The sequence below is a fragment of the Leptodactylus fuscus genome, chromosome 5 (assembly GCF_031893055.1).
Source record: "Leptodactylus fuscus isolate aLepFus1 chromosome 5, aLepFus1.hap2, whole genome shotgun sequence".
In the NCBI taxonomy this organism is placed as follows: Eukaryota; Metazoa; Chordata; class Amphibia; order Anura; family Leptodactylidae; genus Leptodactylus; species Leptodactylus fuscus.
Window position 1 is genome coordinate 193,631,405 of NC_134269.1, and position 15,448 is coordinate 193,646,852.

The 15,448-nt window shown below is 43.9% G+C and overlaps 1 protein-coding gene across 1 annotated transcript in view; it reads left to right on the top strand.

The window, feature by feature from the left end:
- FLT4 (fms related receptor tyrosine kinase 4) overlaps nucleotides 1-14,329 on the top strand; it is a 182,972-nt gene extending 168,643 nt beyond the window's left edge. The window contains exons 24-30 of the mRNA XM_075274970.1: nucleotides 3,481-3,592; nucleotides 7,953-8,052; nucleotides 9,035-9,140; nucleotides 9,844-9,983; nucleotides 10,919-11,039; nucleotides 12,149-12,234; nucleotides 13,423-14,329. Coding sequence (XP_075131071.1) covers nucleotides 3,481-3,592; nucleotides 7,953-8,052; nucleotides 9,035-9,140; nucleotides 9,844-9,983; nucleotides 10,919-11,039; nucleotides 12,149-12,234; nucleotides 13,423-13,645 — 888 coding nt within the window. The 3' untranslated portion in view covers nucleotides 13,646-14,329. The remainder of the gene's footprint in view (nucleotides 1-3,480; nucleotides 3,593-7,952; nucleotides 8,053-9,034; nucleotides 9,141-9,843; nucleotides 9,984-10,918; nucleotides 11,040-12,148; nucleotides 12,235-13,422) is intronic.
- Nucleotides 14,330-15,448: the final 1,119 nt, after the last annotated feature.

Genomic DNA, 15,448 nt, shown 5'->3' on the forward strand with positions numbered 1-15,448 from the left:
CCTGCACACCCATGTACCCCTCTTCCTCAGCCTATAACCCATTCCCCCCATTGTACACTGACCTGCAGGGCCGCCGATAGGCCAGTACTACTGGTACTGGCGTCAGGGGCCCGGCCAAATTGAAAAATGGGGGGGGCCCGGTTTTGGCCCGCCACCGTGTGCCGGCCCCCTGGCGCCCGTAGCAGTCATTGTGTATGTCCTATTTCAACTCAGATCTGCATCCAGAGGACGCAGATCTGAGTTGAAGACATACGCGGCTGAAGCAAGGAGCTGACCTGTGTCAGCTCCTCGCTTCGCCGCAGCTGCTACTGGCTTCTAGACGCGATGTGATCACATCGCGTCTAAAAGCCAGTAGCCGGCGGCAGCAGCGAAGCGAGGAGCTGACACAGGTCAGCTCCTCGCTTCAGCCATCGCGTCTACAAGCCAGTAGCCGGCAGCGAAGCGAGGAGCTGACATAGGTCAGCTCCTCGCTTCGCCGCTGTGCGCCTCTCTCGCTGTCACATATGCGGCTGAAGCGAGGAGCTGACTTGTGTCAGCTCCTCGCTTCGCCGCCTCCGCTACTGGCTTGTAGACGCGATGTGATGACGTCACATCGCGTCTATAACTGTGCGCCAGTGAGAGAGAGTCGCGCAGAGAGCTGCGAGGGAACGAAGGAGAAGGTAAGTCAGTCAGTGTAATGTGGAACGTGAAACTGGGGGCAGAGAGAGGACGGCATGACACTGGGGGCAGAGATGGAGAGGACGGCATGACAATGGGGGCAGAGATGGAGGGGACATGAATATGGGGGCAGAGATGGAGAGGACGGCATGACAATGGGGGCAGAGATGGAGGGACATGAATATGGGAGCAGAGATGGAGGGACATGACTATGGGAGCAGAGATGGAGGGACATGAATCTGGGGGCAGAGATGGAGGGGACATGAATCTGGGGGCAGAGATGGAGGGGACATGAATCTGGGGGCAGAGATGGAGGGACATGAATCTGGGGGGCAGAGATGGAGGGCATGAATCTGGGGGTAGAGATGTGGGACATGAAACAGGACAGAGATGGAGGGGACATGAAACTGGGGGCAGAGATGGAGGGGGGGACATGAAACTGGTGGCAGAAATGGATGGGCGGACATGAATCTGGGGGCAGAGATTGGGTGGGAGACATGAAACAGGTGAAGGGTGTATATGAAGCTGGGGGAGAGATAGAGGGGGGACATATAATGTACGGGTGACTGTAGGAGGATTATACTGTGTGCGGGCACATGAAAAATTAATGAGAATGGATGGAGTCAACATAACAGTGAGTGGGGCTAAATTTGCCACGCGCGCCGCACATTTTGTCCCTCTTTTGGTTCTTCAGGGGGTACAGGGGGCAGTGGAAAGATGTTAGAAGGTGGACGGGGGGGGGGGATTGTTGGGGCATCGGGTGTGCAGCACTGCAGAGAGGGAACTGGGGCAATAATATATGATATATAAGTTTTTAGCTGGAGAACTACAAAGCACACAATAGCTCCAAAGGTATGTGTGCTTTGTATTAATAATGATGCAGGCCGCTATGTTACTAGCATAGCAGCCTGTTTGGGGGTGGGACTTTCACTTTAAAGGAGTGTTCACATTTTGTTTTTGGCCTCCCTTGCCGGGATACGTTGGTAACCAGTCACAATCAGCTACCCACTTATTCCTGCACGGAGAACTGCAGACCCCCCTTTTTTTTAATGGCCAGTTCTTCGTGCAGGGATAAGTTGACAGCTGATTCTGGCTGGTTACCAACGTATCCCAGCAAGGGAGGCCAAAAACGCAATGTGAATAAGCCCTGAGGATTTATTAAGAGGGCTCTTATAGATGGTGTTGGCTCTGTATAGGCGCTGTCACACGTAGCAGATTGTACCTGCAAATAGAATCTGATTAAGCCTTGTAATGCTGCTAAATAAAGGGAAATGTAATACAGAATTGGTGTGTCGCAAAATAACGTAGTTTTAAAATGGCGGGGGAGGGGGGGGGCCAGACACTTAGGCTGTATGGGGCCCCAAAATTCCTGATGGTGGCCCTGCTGACCTGTACAATCTGGGAAGCTCCGCCCACAAAAGACACTGATCCTATGTTAGTAGATTAAAGGACCTTTGATGACGTCATGTCTCAGGTCCTTCAATCTACTAGTATAGATGCTGGCACAGGGCCTGGGGACAGACAGCGGGCAGGAGATAGAAGTTTCTCCTGCCCGCTGTCACTATGCAAGTGCTGGGAGGCGGCAGGGGCCCGGACAGCAGGCAGCCCCTGCTTGGGTGCAATAGTAAAGGCAGCAATTGCTGACTTTACTACTGTTAAAAGATGCACTGTGGAGGAGGCAGCTCCTCTCCATCTTCAGGCAGCCCCCGGCGCTGCAGTAAATAGGGCCCATTATGTACTGGAGTTACACCAGCAGGTAACGGCCTATTTAAAAAAAAAAATAAATAAATCCGCATCGGTAGCAGCTGTCACCAGGCCCCCTAGTATCCCGGGCCCTGTGGCAGCTGCCTCTGCTGCTACCACAGTAGTTACGCCCTTGAGGTGGATCATCGACGCCAACAACACGCAGACGAAGTTGCAGGCAGAGGCTAGTACTATTTAAACTAGGCACTCTGGATGGCACTCATGGGGTATAGGAGGTTTAGGTACTTATGGGGTATATGATACTTAGATACTTATGGGGCATGTGAAGCTGGCAAATTCTATTTCACATCTACGTCAATGTCCATGCAGAGTCTAAAATCTCAGGCGAAAAAGTCCTGCAAGCCTGTGATGGAGAAAACAGATCTCGTGATGGAACCCATAATAGTCGATAGGGTCCCACTGGGTTTATCGTTGTCCATTAGTTGATGGAGCATCTTTACTATATAATCCAGTCTTCAGTACGTACCCTAAGGGAACCTTAGCAGCCTACTCTCAGAAACTTTGGGTTGTATAAAATCTATCATGTAAAATGTGTAGTGATTCAGATTCTTTCCTCTGTATCTCTTTAACTAGACACATGACCCTTATTTTATTACCTTAATATCTGGTTTTCCTGATATTCCTGAATCTTCGATCCCCAGGCGGCAGCCAATGCATGAGCAGCCGTAGCCCGTAAAAATAAATTCTATAAAGCATCAAATAGAAGATTATAAATGTATAATAGAAAATACAAACCATCCGTCATTTCCATAGAGAAACACAGCCATTAGTCATTGGAACAGATGAAAAAGTAAAGTATCTCCGGTCCCTGATATCTATGGAGGGAGCAGGAAATCTAAATATAATTTTGCGAATATCCTATATTAGCCCAGAAGAAAACTAATCTAAGGTCCGGGGTTCACGGCCATGTAGACACCAGTGGTTTTATATGGAGATGACAGGTCTGCTTAAGAGCGAATCTTAGTTACGTCTTAATTATCAGAGGGAGGTCTAAGCCAGAACTTGATATTCCTTCCAGGAGGCTTTGTCTGCATGCTAATGTATTGTAATTTCTTACAGGCCCGTCTGCCTCTGAAGTGGATGGCGCCGGAGAGCATTTTTGATAAGGTTTACACTACTCAGAGTGATGTCTGGTCCTTTGGGGTGCTGCTATGGGAAATCTTCTCACTTGGTAAGTCAAATAATGGTGACTGTTTTACTTCACATATTGGATGTTGAGGTTTTCTTGGATTATTCAATCTGTTGTACCGTGTCCCATTCCCTTTATCTGCTGGTATAGTCAAATTGAGATGAAAATACATTGAATGGTATGAACATAAGGGAGACCGAGGTTACAAAAATTGTATTTGCCATAAAAGGTCGAAATATTAAAAATGAGAAACTTGCAACTTTAACAAAAATGCTTATTTTAGAGGTATTTACCAAAACTGGTGAAAGGTAAAAGTTACTTGCCCATAGCAACCAATAAGAGTTTATTTTCAGAGGGGTTTTTCTGGGATTGTTTGCAATCATGAATGCAGGAACTTTCTATGGACTTGTCTGAACCCCAGCCATGATGTCCTTATTGTGGACAGGTTATCGTCTCGTGCAAGTGCTTTTCCTGTCCGATAACCTGTCCACAATCATGGCTAGGTTTCTGACAAGTCCATTCATGGTCATATCCATTGGAAACCGATCCAGACAACAGACTGTCACCTCTAAGATGGTTCTACAGATTTATATATGGTTTTGTTCATGGGAAACCCCTTTAAAGAGGACCTTTTATGACATGGGTTACAGGCGGTTTTATATACCGCTGGAAAACTAAGCATTAGAAGGTTAACAAAGGATGGTGGGTTCATTCTAAAGCCCCTGTCTTGGGCACCAACACAATTCATCCTATCCCAGTCGTACAAAAACAAGTTAAAGAGGACCCTTCGTGAGTTGGGGCACATGTAGTTTTATATACCGCTGGAAAGCCGACAGTGCGCTGAATTCACGATCTGTGCCCCAAGTGAAGAGCTATCGGTGCTGAAACCATAGCTCTTCACAGTCAGAAGGGCGTTCCTGATAGTCAGTCAGGAACGTCCTTCTTCACAGCACCACCTATAGCGCTGTACTGTGAGAGCAGGGAGGAACGCCTTCCTCCAGTACACGTCTATGGACGAGTACTATCAGGAGGGGAGGGAGGCATTCCTCCCTGCTCACACAATACAGCGCTATAGGTGGTGCTGTGAAGAAGGACGTTCCTGACTGACTGTCAGGAACACCCATCTGACAGTGAAGATCTATGGTACCGGTACCGATAGCTCTTCACCTGGGGCACAGATCGGGAAAGCCGGCAGTGCGCTGTATTCAGCACTCTGTCGGCTTTCCAATGGTATATAAAACTGCATGTGCCCCAACTCGTGAAAGGTCATCTTTAACTTGTTTTTGCACGTCAGGGATAGGATAAATTGTGTTGGTGCCAAAGACAGTGGCTTTAGAATGAACCCACCACCCTTTGTTACCCTTCTAATACTTAGTGTATGTTCAAACGGAGGAATTTGACGCTGAATTTGTTGAGCAAAAAATTTCTACCTCAGGAATTTAAAGTAGATTTTTTTCTGCTTGTCAAAAACCAACAAGGATGTTGATGCTGAATTTGAAGCTGAATTTGGAGAAGAGTGCCACTTGTTTTTATCTATATTAGGTAGGACTGAATTCCAAATTCTGGGAGCAGATTTTGACAAATTCTGCATCCAATTCTGTGCCAACGGAGCAAGTGTATTTTTCCACTTCACATTCCTTTCAATGTGAGTTCTTAGGCAGAATCCACCTTAAGAACGAGCAGGACGCTTGCGTTTACATTAGCTGAAAAAATGAGCTAGCAGAAAAAATCTGCTATTGTCTCTTATTGAAATGAATGGCAGGCAGAATTTGAGGCATATTCTGCTTCAAATTTAGCAGCCAATTCCTACCTATGAAATTACCCTTAGTATTGTGACTGAATAAAAAACCTGAGTAGGAACCAGAAATATATACATGGCACTGAAAAGGAGCTAACGCAAAAATCAGAATGTGTTGTCATGAATGTCCTCTACAGATCTATAATTCTGTACTGAATATTTTATAATGTAACTGTATAGGAGAGCTCTATTTTTATGAGTGGAGTGAAATTATATAATTTTGCCCACATGAAGCCACCACTAGAGGGAGTAACTAAACATTCATATTGCTGCTGCTGTTGAACGCAATGAAAGCTGTTTAAATCGGACCTGTCACAAGGTCTGAAAGGCAGTCGTCATCTGATCGGCGCTGTCCCCTGAGCATTTTGGTGTTTTGTTTATCCCGAACTGTTTAGCCATTACAAAGATATAAACCCTGTTAATGTTGACGCATATTAGTGTACAGTGGGGCAAAAAAGTATTTAGTCAGTCACCAATAGTGCAAGTTCCACCACTTAAAAAGATGAGAGGCGTCTGTAATTTACATCATAGGTAGACCTCAACTATGAGAGACAAAATGAGAAAACAAATCCAGAAAATCACATTGTCTGATTTTGTAAGAATTTATTTGCAAATTATGGTGGAAAATCAGTATTTGGTCACCTACAATCAAATCAAGATTTCTGGCTCTCACAGACCTGTAACTTCTTCTTTAAGAGTCTCCTCTTTCCTCCACTCATTACCTGTAGTAATGGCACCTGTTTAAACTTGTTATCAGTATAAAAAGACACCTGTGCACAACCTCAAACAGTCAGACTCCAAACTCCACTATGGTGAAGACCAAAGAGCTGTCAAAGGACACCAGAAACAAAATTGTAGCCCTGCACCAGGCTGGGAAGACTGAATCTGCAATAGGCAACCAGCTTGGATTGAAGAAATCAACTGTGGGAGCAATAATTAGAAAATGGAAGACATACAAGACCACTGATAATCTCCCTCGATCTGGGGCTCCACGCAAAATCACACCCCGTGGGGTCAAAATGATCACAAGAACGGTGAGCAAAAATCCCAGAACCACGCGGGGGGACCTAGTGAATGAACTGCAGAGAGCTGGGACCAATGTAACAAAGCCTACCATCAGTAACACACTACGCCGCCAGGGACTCAGATCCTGCAGTGCCAGACGTGTCCCGCTGCTTAAGCCAGTACATGTCCGGGCCCATCTGAAGTTTGCTAGAGAGCATTTGGATGATCCAGAAGAGTATTGGGAGAATGTCTTATGGTCTGATGAAACCAAACTGGAACTGTTTGGTAGAAACACAACTTTTCGTGTTTGGAGGAAAAAGAATACTGAGTTGCATCCATCAAACACCATAACTACTGTAAAGCATGGGGGTGGAAACATCATGCTTTGGGGCTGTTTCTCTGCAAAGGGGTCAGGATGACTGATCCAGGTACATGAAAGAATGAATGGGGCCATGTATCGTGAGATTTTGAGTGCAAACCTCCTTCCATCAGCAAGGGCATTGAAGATGAAACGTGGCTGGGTCTTTCAACATGACAATGATCCAAAGCACACCGCCAGGGCAACGAAGGAGTGGCTTTGTAAGAAGCATTTCAAGGTCCTGGAGTGGCCTAGCCAGTCTCCAGATCTCAACCCTATAGAAAACCTTTGGAGGGAGTTGAAAGTCCGTGTTGCCAAGCGACAGCCCCAAAACATCACTGCTCTAGAGGAGATCTGCATGGAGGAATGGGCCAACATACCAACAACAGTGTGTGCCAACCTTGTGAAGACTTACAGAAAACGTTTGACCTCTGTCATTGCCAACAAAGGATATAACAAAGTATTGAGATGAAATTTTGTTACTGCCCAAATACTTATTTTCCACCATAATTTGCAAATAAATTCTTACAAAATCAGACAATGTGATTTTCTGGATTTGTTTTCTCATTTTGTCTCTCATAGTTGAGGTCTACCTATGATGTAAATTACAGACGCCTCTCATCTTTTTAAGTGGTGGAACTTGCACTATTGGTGACTGACTAAATACTTTTTTGCCCCACTGTATATTAACCAAGTGGACGGTAACACTGTGGTTCACTCTGGGGAGGGGTCTCTGTGTTCTGTATGTCATGCATTGTTACTGCCCACTTGGCTAGTATACATTAATATGATCAACATTAAAAGGGCTTATATCTTTGCAATGCCTGAACAGATTGGATGAACAAAGCACAGAATGCTCAAGGTGATAGAGCTGATCAGATGATATATGTCATTGGGTTTTTCAGACCTGGTGACCGCTCCTTAGGTCTACATTGCAGCTGATGATAGTGTATGTAATTGCTTTGCAACCCGCAAGTCATCTTGGCTGTGACATGATTGTCGTCAAAACTCCAAGGCTGCTGGATTTCAGCATGTCCATATTCACTGCTACCTTTAGCAGCAGGGCAATTTGACCTTGTTACCATGTAGCCCCTAGCCTTAATCTGTATGCAGTGAGCTCCCCCTAGGGGCTTGTGCAGGTATCTGTTAAGACAGTGTCACATAGTACTGAGACAACAGGTACAGTAACATTGCTTTACCCCAGTAGTTAGAATACTAACTAAGGTCTGATCCCATTACAGGAGCTTCTCCGTATCCTGGAGTCCAAATCAATGAAGAATTCTGCCAACGTCTGAAAGAAGGAACTCGCATGCGGGCACCGGAATATGCAACAACAGACATGTAAGTAGAGCCAAGTATCTAGACATCAGGAATGACACCTATGATATTCTATTAAAAGACCGGCCAGTTCTCATGACCAGAATATGGAAACTGCTCATATTTCTCTCTCACAATCACAACTGAACTTGGTCACAAATATTTTCTTTTTGATAAGTATCAAGTTGGCAGCATTTAAGACAACCAAGAGCTATATATCATTCCATCCAAGTATTTGTAGTGTTCCTGGCAGCCATTCATTGAACCCCCTCGGTGGTCAGGAACCCGGTCATTACAGGTTGTTGTCAAGCCAAGCCTGCTGCTTTGTAATGCTCGGGTTTGGAAGCTTTCTTATCGCCAGAGACACTTTCCAATACTTATCCCAGGCAGACATGTTTTAGACTCCAAGCCAGCAATCACTTCCTCTGAATAACTACTGAGCGCTGCGATAAACGAAGAATAAAAATTTTCTGTAGAGAACAAGCAGGATATTTATTCTAAAGTCTTACAATTACATTATATATAGCAGTGAAGGGGTCATGACACTCGCATATGCGCCGTGACTCCTTCACACAGCTGATCAGTAAGAAGACCCGGGTGTCAGACCCTCACTGATCTCCTACAGATTACCTATCCTGCGGACAGGCCATAAGTAAAAATGGATGAGAATACCCCTATAATAAAGAAGGACCCCATATTCATAACCTTCATGAATTGGCACAGACAAGCAGCCCCTACAAAAAGCTTCTCAGTCTGGAGGACCCGACACGTCCGTCAATTACACTGACAGCCCACTGATTTTACTATGCAATATGTAATGCTTCATGTCACCTGTGGTGGCGCTGCATGGAAGCTGTACACTTGCTAGAGGATTCCTCCACAGAATGTAGATTATGGATCCCACACGGATCAGTGAAACACTCAGCAAAGAATCTATTTGGGTGGTTTTGCTGGTTTTATGATGCAGAGGCAGGTATTGCAAACTAATAGAGACTGTTTGTTGCAGTTATCGGATCATGTTAAGTTGCTGGCACGGAGATCCCAAGGAACGACCGACATTCACTGACCTGGTTGAGATTCTGGGTGACCTCCTCCAAGAGAACGTACAGCAGGTATGTCGTCACAGTTTAGATGGTGCCTTATAATTTATTGAGCATGAACTCAACCATCAATTCACTCACTTACACCCATAAACAGCTGCAAAAATATAGTCATATTGTTTATCTACAAATATGATGTGTTATGATGTTGTCACTTATAGAATAGGAATGCCTCTGTTATTTACAGCTATATATTACTGTATTGCGTGGCAGCTATCAAGGCCACTCATTTAAAGGGGTTTTCAAGGAAAGTCAGTTATTTGATATGGGGTCTGATAGCCAGTACCCCTACAAATCAGCTGTTGAAAGTGGCATCAGCAGTTGGTGAATGCCACTTCAGTTTTACAGGCCAGTGAATACATGTTCATTTATCACATGGCCTGATTGCAAGTCAGTCCCATTCAAGTGCATGTAGCTGAGCTGCAATACCAAACTCATCCACTATGCAATGTACGGCACTGTACTTGGTATTTAGTGGAGAAGCCGCAACACTCACCCACTTGCTGCGGCCTCTTCAGACAGCTATACTATGGCAGACCCATGAGTAGAAACCTACCAATCATATACCGATGATGTATTCTAAGGATAGGTCCTCAATATGTAACATAAAAAAACACTTTAACTCCTAAAATGTTTTATCCCATTGCTAAAATCTTAACACGGTTCATAAAGCCTTAAGAATTATTATATGCAATGATAAGGATATCGCCTACAGGAAGGAAAAGATTACATCCCCCTCAATGACTCCCAGAGCTCAGAGGAAATGGACTTGTCCCAGTCACCGATCTGTCCACAGAACAACTCCGATGAGGAGGAATGTGACATGAGACTACACTGTCATAACCTGGCTGTGAGGTAAGATGACATAGATATATATATAGAGAGAGAAAATTTGTATAACCAAGTTCCTCTGTATTATTTAGCTTATTAGGTGTTTTTACATTAGTATTGGCCTGTAGGGTTTTCCATGCCCTTGTGCTGTGTGCAGAGTGCCCTGCATTTTTTTGTATTTTTAGAGAGATATTGATAGATAGATAGATAGATAGATAGATAGATAGATAGATAGATAGATGTAGATGTATATATGTATATATATAGATACACATATTCAGAAAACTGATTTTTACATGTTCTACTGGGAAATCTGGGTTAAAGGTGTACTCTCATAAAGACAACTTCTGTTTGTAAAGGGCATATGATTATCATCGTTCATTCCAGCTCCTCCAATGGGATATTCGAGGACCAGATTGAAGGGAAGCTTGGGAAGAGTGTTTTCTATTGTGTTGGACTTGAGCAGACCATTTATTACATGGTTGGGCCATTCATTTAGAAAGGCTGACATATAATCCTATATTACCTTCAGTGGAAATACTTGGCTGATCATGGCGTTACGGGGCAACATCAATTTGCTGTGGGTGCAATGGAGATTGAATAATCGTCCTGGAAGACACCTTATGTCAGGGTTGTCAAATTGCTCCTTTATCCAGAAACATTTCCTATAAGCCAGATGGAGAGCAATCTCATCTCATGTCTGGAGGACTCAGGGCATCCATACTTTGAAAATGCATTGCTTTACATAAGAAATGTGTAATACTTAGCTTGACCTGCAATGGCGCTACAGGGAAACAGAACCAGAATCCCACACTAATCATAACTGATCACTCCGACGCCAAATACAACCACTAACGTATGTGCCTCCTGACTATGATCATCCAGCCTGTATATAATGTAGAAGGCTATGTAGCGGCTCATACAACTGTATTTAGGTTTTTTTTATTATATCCACTCAGGTATTACAACTGTGTTTCTTTTCCCGGCTGCTTCACTGGAGGAAACCAGATCCGGTGTCCATCAAGATTGAAAACATTTGAAGAATTTCCAATGACAAATGTGACGCACAAAGGTCACCCGGTAGGTGCTACTATACTGTATGTGCCCCATGCATCACACCTAATAGGGTATTTGTACAAGAAGACAAAATGCTGTAGATTGTCCTTTCCTGGATTTGGAAGTGGAAAATTAGAAGAACATATTTGCAGCAAAGTGGAGATTTTAAGAAATTAATGAATCCTTACAACATGCCCTAAATGTCATATCAGTGATGGTTCATTGCTGGGTTCGTAGTCTCTTATTGTGCAAGATGGAACAGCGCATAGAAGACTAGACAGTCGGCTGCCCATGCCTGAGCGCTCTTTATTATTGTATATGAACGCTTTCACTCTATTTCATATCTATTTCCATGCTTCCCATAAACCACGATCATTGGAACATGGCATTTAGACATATATTTTATTCAGGACAGAGCCACACAATCACAGTGTACAATAAGCAGACATACTGCACCTCATATTGTGGTCCATGTTGATCTGTATTGTACAGTATATTAAGTATCACATCCTCTCCCTTGCAGAAACATGTAAGGAAGGATATGGTTTAAATTACTTAAAGGGACATTCCAGTTATTTCAAGTTACGGTAACTTAGTGATCAGTTGGATTCCAACCATTGGAGTCCCCATTGATCGTGAGAATGGTAGTCCCTTGTACCCCTAAATAAATGGAGCAGCTAGTAGTTCCATTCCCTTTTTTCAGACTGTCAGAGATAGCCAAGTACAGACAGACCCATAGAGAATGAATGGATTGGCAACATGCATGCTCGACCTACTGTACCATTCAGACCGGTGAATAGGACTTCCTCTCTTGTGAACTGTGGGGGTCAAAACGGTCAGACCCCCATCAATCAACAAGTCCCTGGTTCTAGTAACTATATTAATACATAAGGGGTGAACTGTCTACCCAGTCTACATCCTCTTTTTACCACATAGCCAGGTTACTTAAAATTAGACCCATAGTACAACCAGTCAGCTCAGTTCCTCATTCATATACGAGGTCTTTGGGATCAGAAAAACATGTCCTGGGCAAGTATTACAGGGGTGAATCAGAGTCTGGATTGTTGAAGTTCTCTTGTGCGGTGTCACCATGTTGGTTGCGGCCACTATACTAATGGTCACTTTTTCTACAGGACAATCAGACAGACAGTGGGATGGTACTGGCCTCAGAAGAACTGGAGAGGATAGAGAACAGACACAGAACAGATGGCGTCTACAGGTCATTGGCACATGTTTACTCTCAACTTCTTGCACAAGGATTTACATTTCCATTTTTAGTTTTGTAGCTCAGAATAAACATAGTATTTTTACAGGAACAATACCGGGGATGGCAGAATGCAAGAGTCTTAGGAATAGCTGCACTCCTCCAGAGTAAGGCTCACCGTGTTTAGTACACTTTCAGGGCATCTCAATTTTGGAGAAAACTCCAAAGCATTACCTGCACATATCCAGATATGTCACATAAGCTTACACTTAGAGTCACCCACCCCAACCCATCAGCTTTATCTCATTCTGGTTTTCGGTGTTGTCAGGGTATAACTTGAAGTTCCTGAACCCCAGCAGAGCCTTCCCAATACCATCTGCATTAGTCATTACTTACGTAGTTTAAAGGCCTTTAGGCCGCTTTCCCTTGACCAAATCCTGTCCGGGAAACATGGTGAGCAGGGACCTGCCGAATGGCCAAAGGGATACTGTACCAACCAGTCAGTCCAATATAGTAATGCTTTGGCCATTTCGGAGCTCACTGCTATCATAGTCAGTACAGTTTATGGAGCCAAGTTCAGTTTTCCAAGAACTCTCACATAGTTGTATATTGGTCTCCTCATGTGTGGAAGAGGGAACTTTTGGTCTCCTCAAGCTACATGGCCCTGGTACAACTGCAACCCCCTATAGTGAAACCTCTTAAAGTGTTGTTCACCTGACAGAATCCCAGAAGGCTCCAAATTTGATGCCTCCAGGGTCCCTACTGGTCTCAACTAACTGGTTCCTCTTCTGGGAATTACATATTGATGACCTAGTCTTTGGATAGTTCATCAGTATGTGATTGGTGGGGGTCAGACCCCCAAGACCCCCACAGACCATCTGGTTGAAGAGGCTGCAGGTGAGCCCTGTGGCCTCTTCAGTAGTACCAGACACAGCACCATACCTTGCATAGGGGTTTGGTATTACAGCTCAGCCACATTTACGTGAATGGGTCTGAGTTGTTGCTGTACCATGTGCACAACGAACATGACATAATCAGTACATTGAAGAGGTTGTAGCGCTTGTGGGATTCCCGAATGTCAGGCCTCTACCAAACACATATAAAAATAATCCTCAATATGTAATTTCCAGAAAACCTCTCTACATACTAAAAATATCTCAGCTCATATGTGTCTTATTGTATCTTCATGTGTTTCCTCCACAGCAGTAAAAGTTCTCGTAGAAATAAGGAGACCACTACACCTAGCTGCTCATCCCTCCAGAACAGGAGTCAGACGTCATATCCGTCATATGGTGGAGGGCAGACATTTTACAACAGTGAATATGGAGAGTTGTCAGAACAATCGGAGGGGGATAGCTTCACACCCCCTGGAGGCTCTGCCAGTCCTGACCTCGTCCACGCCTCATTCTTCTCTGATGAAAACTAAGGTGGACCTTACAACTGAAAAAGACCCTAAGCCACCATAAAGGCCTAGGCTTTGTCTCATCATATTCAGAAATTATAATATCTGCCTTGTACACCTACACAAAGGAATCAGGCCCCCCATGGCCTCTGAGTAAGCGATACTCAGGACTACTCTGCTTCTGCAGTACAGAGACTGGAGAGTTAAATCAGATACCAATGCGGACAATGCCAGAGACATTACTATGTCCGGTTACCCAGTGCTCAGATTTCAGACATGGACACGGTATCACAGACGTCATGTGCGTCCCATGAAGAACATGCATCCACAATGCCTATATTCAGTATTTATGTATCCTATCCGAAACATTTGTCATTGCTTTTGTCACAAAAATAATAATAGACTCCTCTTGTATATCTTACATAAATCTGCATTTGGGAGCTGTAAAGGCCATATGCTGACTGCAATGGACAATATCGTGTGAACATTTTGCTAGATCCCAATCCGATATTCTACTAAGTACTTTACATTTTTTGGTATGAGCCACAAATGTGTTCTCTATCCCCTGCTTAAAGGGATTTTTTTCATCTTAAATATCTATGGAGTACTCTCTGGGATTCACACCTATCTACACAATGGGCTCTATGTCCTGCCAGACTTGCAGAGCGGATTGGGACTATAGAAATAGCTGCACACACTGTTTCAGTAACTCCCATAGAAGTGAAAGGGAGCGAGAAACGCGGTGCATAGTTAGCTTGTCTAATACATAATTCTGGACATCTCTACAAGCCTGGATACAGCAGGACAGGGTATATGGCCCCGTTCTAGAGATAGGTGCAGATGTCAGAGCAGAAGCCCCCACAGATCAGCATCCAGCTGTACCTTCCTTTTTGCTCCATGTCATGTTTAAGTTAAAAAAAAAAAAAATTGCCAATGAATTTCTAAATCTATTTTTACTAGTCAGAGGTCAGAGCTCCGAACCTACTGTTCATACATATTTTTTTTTTTTTTTTTTTTTTTTTATTGATCCCCAATAGGGGGAACCTGAGAGGTAGTGGTGGAGTGAGCAGGCATCTAAAATGTTATCATTTTAAGGGTTGAGCCGTATCCACTTGTCTGATTTCCGGATCCCCCAGCGATGAGTAGAACAATGGTCCAAAAGTCCCCATAAAGTAGTCTTCTGAATGGAGAGCTAGTGCGCTTATATGACTGGCACTCCCCTCACTTCTATGGGGCTGCGGGCGCTGCTGGTGATTACAGTCCTAGCAGCCCCATAGAAGTGAATGGAGAACTGGTCGTATAAGCACACTGGTCCTCCATCCATATACTTTATTAGACCCCATTTACTTTGAGGCATATTCTGCTCTAATATCCTGGAGGAGAATATAATATATATTTTCTGCTATATTTCATTCCCTTCCTTCCTACTCCATTCCAAAAATCTCAAGAACACTTTTTGACACTTAGGAGGTGATTAATTGTAATGCCATGGCAAAACCCGGACACATCCGTAACCTTGGACACCAATAATGGCCGGCTATTCATATTCCCTTCTGTCCGTCACAATATTTCAGTCCTATTAGTTCAGTCCTAGTTTTCTTAGTTTCGCTGTTATTATAGTTAGTCAAAATTGTCATCCACAATTCCTATTTTTTAGTTCAGATATAATGTATATACAATATGAGGTTAATACTGGAATTAATAGCCACAAGTAAGAAGAATCAAAAAATATAGCAATATCATGTGATCCATAAGTACAGAAAGCAGTTTTAGTGTCTTTGGGGGGAATTTATTGACCCATTTACTACAGTTTTCTGGCCTATATGG